This window comes from Belonocnema kinseyi, chromosome 9 (genome assembly GCF_010883055.1).
Source record: "Belonocnema kinseyi isolate 2016_QV_RU_SX_M_011 chromosome 9, B_treatae_v1, whole genome shotgun sequence".
Lineage (NCBI taxonomy): Eukaryota > Metazoa > Arthropoda > Insecta > Hymenoptera > Cynipidae > Belonocnema > Belonocnema kinseyi.
This window is the reverse complement of record NC_046665.1, coordinates 122010903-122016769: the sequence shown is the minus strand read 5'-3', so window position 1 is coordinate 122016769 and position 5867 is coordinate 122010903. Positions and strand designations below refer to the sequence as shown.

Below are 5867 nucleotides of genomic sequence, written 5' to 3'. Positions count from 1 at the left end.
AGACTTTAGAAGATTTCAAACATATTCAAAGAAGAATCGGAAACATTTTAAGGTCATTTTTTTAATTTTGCAGAATAAATAAAAAATGCAGGAAAAATTAAAACAAACGATTTCTTAACATTTTTAAAAAATAGTTTAGAAGATTTTAAAGCAAAATGTTTCAGGTTGGTAAAATTGCAAAATAAAAACGAACAAAAATTGGGTAAATTCAAGAAATATTTAGTAGAGTTTAAAAGAGTTTCGAAAGTTTTCAAGAGAATAAGCAAATTGTATTAAAATTGCTGGGAAAATTTAGAAGATTTTAAGGTATTTTTTTTTTAAATTTGGAATGATATTTGTAAATTTTGAGAAAAAATCGTGTCAGTTAAAAATATTTTCAGGAAATTAAGACGTTTTAAATGGTTTACTAATATTTGAAAACTCGGAAACATTTTCGAAAATGTATCAAATATTTCTTGATTCCTTCCGAATTTTTAAAAGTTCACCTTTTGTCACCTATTTTCAATTTTGTCACCTATTTTCAATTTTGTCACCTATTTTAGGAATTTGTCACCTTTTTCTCCTATTTTGGGGTTTCTCATCTTTTGTCACATTTTTTCAGTTGAAAAAGTACAATTTTATTCAAAATTACAACTCGTACAATAAACACGGTTTTTATTCCACTTTCCTAATCGACGATTCTTGAACCAAATGATCGAATTTTCAAACAAAAAAGATTAAACTTCAAACAGGAAGAGTTGCATTTTCAAACATAATCTTACATTTTTAATTTGAAAAGATGACTATTTTACAAGCCAGATTAATTTTGAAGCAAAGAAGAAGAATTTTGAACTAAAAAATATGACTTTTCTAACAAATGAGGATTTTTACACCAAAAGTATTGATTTTCTATCCAAAAATACTAGTGTTTAATAAAGCAGTTCAAATATGATTAAAAAAAAGATTACCTTTTAAGAAAATAGTTGAACTTAGATCAATTGTAAAATAAAAATATAATTTAAAAAAAAAACAATTAGCTTTCAATCAAAAAGGATCAATTTTTAACCAAACAATATGACTTTTCAACAAAACAGAAGAATTTTTAACCAAGAGATGAATTTTTGAGCAAAACGTTGATTTTTTTTTAGAAAATAGTTGAATTTTCCACCCAAAAAGACGATTTTTAAAGTAAAAGAGAATTTTCAATCCAAAAAGTATCAATATTTAACAAAAAATTTGGACTTTTTAAAAAAATATTTGAATTCAGATTAATTCTGAAAAAGAAATATATTTTTTTTTTATAAAAAGAACTAACTTTCAATCGAAATAGATTTTTTGAACCAAGAGGTTAATTTTATACAAAAAAAAAGGTGAACTTTAATAACCTAGTTCAATTTTAAATAAACTAAACAAACTTTCAAACTTTTTGTCGAATTTTGAACTAAACACCAAAAATATAATAGTAGACTTCTTAATAAAAATGATTAACTTTCAAATATAAAACGTGAATTTTCAACAACTAAAAAAAAGATTTTTCTACCAAAAGATAAATTTTCAATAAAAAAAATATGAAATTTCTACAAAAGTATAAATTTTTGACCAAAAATGATGAGTTTTTCAAAAAAATCGTTCAATTTTCACAAAAAGTATGTTTTTTCAGTGAAAGAGATTATTTATCAAACAAAAATACAATAATAGACTTTTCAAATAAGGAATTAATTTTCAATAAAAAAAGATGAATGTTCAACCAAAAAATATGAATTTTCAATAAAAAAAAAAGAACTTTCTGCCAAACAATATAATTTTTTGTCCAAAAACGATTACTTTTTATGAAAATACTTTAATTTTCAATAAAATAGTTAAATCTTTAACTAAATAATAAAATTTGTAACCAAAAAGTAGAATTTTGAACCAAAAAAATTATTCATTAAAAATTCCACTCCTTGGTTCAAAGTTAAACGAATTTTTTTAAATTTCATTTTTTTCGTTGAAGATTCATAATTTTAGTTGAAAGTTCGTTTTTTTTTTTGAAAAATTAAATTAAAAATACGTTTTGTTGTAAACAAGTTTTTTTAAGACTACAAATTCAAATATTTTGTTAAAAAAGTCAACTGATTAATTGTAAATTAACTTTTTTGTTATTATTTCATGTTCTTGTATTTAAAATTAAATTGTTTGATAGAGAATTAGGCCTTTTGACTTGAAAATTCAACAAATGCTCTTTTTGTTAAAAATTCGTCTTTTTGGGGTAAAAAATCAACTTTTTTTTTTCGTTAAAATCTAGTCATGTTTAAAATATATACTATTTCGTCAAATCTAACTGTTTTTTTGTTGTTTTTTTATTGAAGTTTTGTAATGGAAGTATCAACTATAAAATTTTTTGATAAACATTATCTTTTTTGTTGAAAATTCAACAATTTGCCTAACTTTATTTTTCATTCTTGAATGCAAATTTTTTCTTGGTAGAAAATTTACTTTTTGGTAGAAATTTCATCTCTTTTTGGTTAAAAATGCAACTTCTTAGTTGAAGATTCATCTATTTTGGTTAAGGAATAAACTATTTTGTTGAAAATTAACAAATTTGGTATAAAATTCAACTTTTTGTAGAAAATTTGTTTTTATCGTTGTTGTTTTAATTGACAATTAATTTTTCTCAGTAGAAATTCATCTGCTTAATTTTTTGGTTAAAAATTGAACTTTTATGGTTTAAAAATGCAGACTATTCATCCTTTTTGTTTGAAAAATCAACAATTTGGTAACGGATTTAACTATGTTTTAAACAATTAAAGCGTTTGGTGCCACCCTTTACTTTATGGAAAAAACTTTTTCCCAAAATCAAAGTATTGGTATATGAAATTGAAGTAAATTTAAAGCGATTTGTTAAAAGAAAGCATTAAAATCATTGTTAATTGCATTATTATAACGTGTCAAATATGGGTCTACCAAAAATTTGAATTTGTCATATTCAATTTACCATTAAAGTGTTTTTAGACTTTCTTCCTGGGAAAAAAAGTGTATATACGACAAATATTAATATTTAAATGGGGAACTAGTCTGGTTCCCGACCATTCGACCACACTTAAAGTCGGGGGCTATTCGGGTCATCTAACTAGCCCCCGACCAGTAGCGTGATGGTAGATTAGTCGGGGGCTAGTTCGGTGACCCGACTTATCCTAGTCAGGGCCTGATTTGGTACTAGTAGGGGTCATATGATAATACATTCGCGTGGAATATTAACCAAACTCCCCACAATTTGTGAAACATCCCCTAAAAGTTTGTCAAAATACTTATTATTTAAGGAAATCTCCATAAACTTTTTTGAAATATTTAAAAGTGCTCAAATTTACCCAAGATTTAATGGGTAACATATCCTACGCTTAAAAATACATAAATTTATGTAACTAAAATTCCCCAAAATTTGTGGAATATTAATTTAAAAAAAAAAATTCAGCTGGAAGGCAGCAATAGAAGAGCTTCGCTCTGAAGGAACCGCCACGTTGGTCACAGCAGTCTCTGTTCCAGGTAATTATGCTATGTTACGTGTGGACTGCTGTCTTAAACACTCGACGCGTCATTTCTGTTGCGCGAGAGGCGGCACGTCGCGCCCTTGCGGATTTTCTTTAAAGCTACCAGTCCAGAACCGCAAGATTCAAATGAAAGTGGTAGCGAAATCTGAACTGAACCGTGCTTAATAGTTTACTACTAGGATACTTTTTAAGTACATCTATATGTATCTTTTCCAATATGGATTTTCTTAAAATTCCATACAAAGGTATTTATAAATGTTCCTAGAAATTCGCAATTTTCTAAAAAATACTACAAAAAAATAAGATTACGTCTTTTTGAAGATTTTGATCGTTGTTTTTATAAAAAGTTGATTTTCGTACAAAAATATTAACTTAATAAAACCTCGTCGAAAACTGAAACATAAGAATAACCCGAACAGAGCCCCACTAGCTCTCAACCAGAGCCTGAAGATCACCCGCACGGAAATTAGCGAACAAAAAGACCCGACTAGCCCTTGACCAACCACCGACCAGGCCCCGACTGAAATTTTGAAAACAAAATGCGCAACTAATCCCCGATTAGTCCCCGACTGGGTACTTTGTCAAAATTTAAAACCCGACTAGCCCCCGATTAGAGCCCGACTTGCAATATGGTCAAATGGGGTTATTTCCACACGGATATAATGCTTTCTTTTAACAAATCGCTTCAAATTGACTTCACTTTCATGTTCCAATAGTTTGATTTTGAAAAAAAAAAATAATAATTTTCCAGGAAATAAAGGGGGGGGGGTACCAGCTATTCTATAATTTAACCCAGATTCGAATTGAATGTTTCAGAATGTTGCGATATCTGACCAGCATGTGATTCAACGCTGCGAATTCCCGCATTGTTGGTTTCCGAATGTCTGCTGAAGGTGCAGCAGACTTATTGGAAAATCTGGATCTAAAGATCAGGTGATGTGCTCAGTTAGGTGGGGAGCCTCAAGCACACAACGAGACTCCAAACATGTTTCGCTCAAAGATACGGATTCACACCTGCCAGGTGATCCTGCTGACCTCGCTAGTCTGGTTCCTGGTGGACGTGATGGTACTCATGTTCTATTCGGACTGCATCGGCGGCTCGGGTTGGAATTGTCCTGACACGAGGCCTGCCACCGACGAGTTTCCTCATCCCGAGGCGATCACCGCGGAAGTCGATCCAGTCACGGATGTCCGGAAACAGTATAAACAGTCCGAGTTGCACTTGTGGCGACCGGCAAAGGCCGTGCGAGATCACAAGGGCAGTCCTGGAGAGTCGGGCTCTGCAGTTCACATTCCTGCTGATCAGGAGGCGAAGCAGCAGGAACTCTTTAAGCTCAATCAGTTCAATTTGATGGCGAGTGACATGATTTCGCTGAATCGGTCCTTGAAGGATGTCCGATTGGAGGGCTGCAAAAACAAAAAGCATCCCGCCTATCTTCCACACACTAGCATTGTGATTGTCTTTCACAATGAAGCTTGGAGTACCTTGTTGCGGACGGTTTGGTCCGTTATTAACCGTTCTCCCAGAGCACTGCTCAAGGAAATTATTCTTGTTGATGACGCGAGTGAACGAGGTATGAAATTTCTGAATTTTATTCTTTTATTGTTTTATTGTTTTTGTTTGTTTTTTTTTTTCACCTCTTTTCAGGGCTCACAGTATTTTCAATATGTCTCTACTAGAGTTCTGAGTAACGGTAACGAGAATGAGAATCTTACCGAGAAATAAATTCTCGGAGAATTTATGAGAATCTCGGAATTTAGTTTAATTAATAGAAAATTGTATTTTTTCGTTAACTTTTCGGTTGAAAATTCAACTCTTTTTTTTTTTGTTTGAAATTTTGTCTTTTTTATTTTAAAGTTTACCTGTTTTAGCAGAAATTAAATCTTTTTTTTTTTGTGATAAAAATGCGACTGTTTGGTTAGAAATTAGGGACGACTGAAGAATCCCGAAAAATAAAATTCTCGATTAATCAAATTCGCGAATAATAAAATTGCCGAAAAATAAAAATACCGATTTGGAAAATTCCCAAATAATAAAATACACGAATAATAAAATTACCGAAAAATAAAAATACCGAATTGGAAAATTCACGAATAATGAAATTGCCGAAAAATAAAAATACCGAATTGGAAAATTCCCGAATTTTAACAATTAGAATTTTTTATAAATGCATACATCCATACGTGTGTATATATATATTAATTTAAAATTAAATTTTTGATAACGCTTTTTTTATTTTTTTTTCAAATTCTATGGCACATTTTCAAAAAAAGCGTCAAAATGTGAGTCATTATTTTTTCTTTCAATGTAGAATTAAATTTTTGTATCGCTTTCCTTATTTTTGAAAACTTGCGCTTGGA

The 5867-nt window shown here is 30.0% G+C and overlaps 1 protein-coding gene across 3 annotated transcripts in view; it reads left to right on the top strand.

Annotated features, from left to right (window-relative positions):
• Positions 1-5867, top strand: part of LOC117179683 (polypeptide N-acetylgalactosaminyltransferase 5) — a 149264-nt gene that overhangs the window by 99681 nt on the left and 43716 nt on the right. For all 3 annotated transcript variants that reach the window (XM_033371707.1, XM_033371706.1, XM_033371705.1), the window contains one exon: positions 4323-5080. In XM_033371707.1, coding sequence (XP_033227598.1) covers positions 4492-5080 — 589 coding nt within the window. In that variant the 5' untranslated portion in view covers positions 4323-4491. The remainder of the gene's footprint in view (positions 1-4322; positions 5081-5867) is intronic.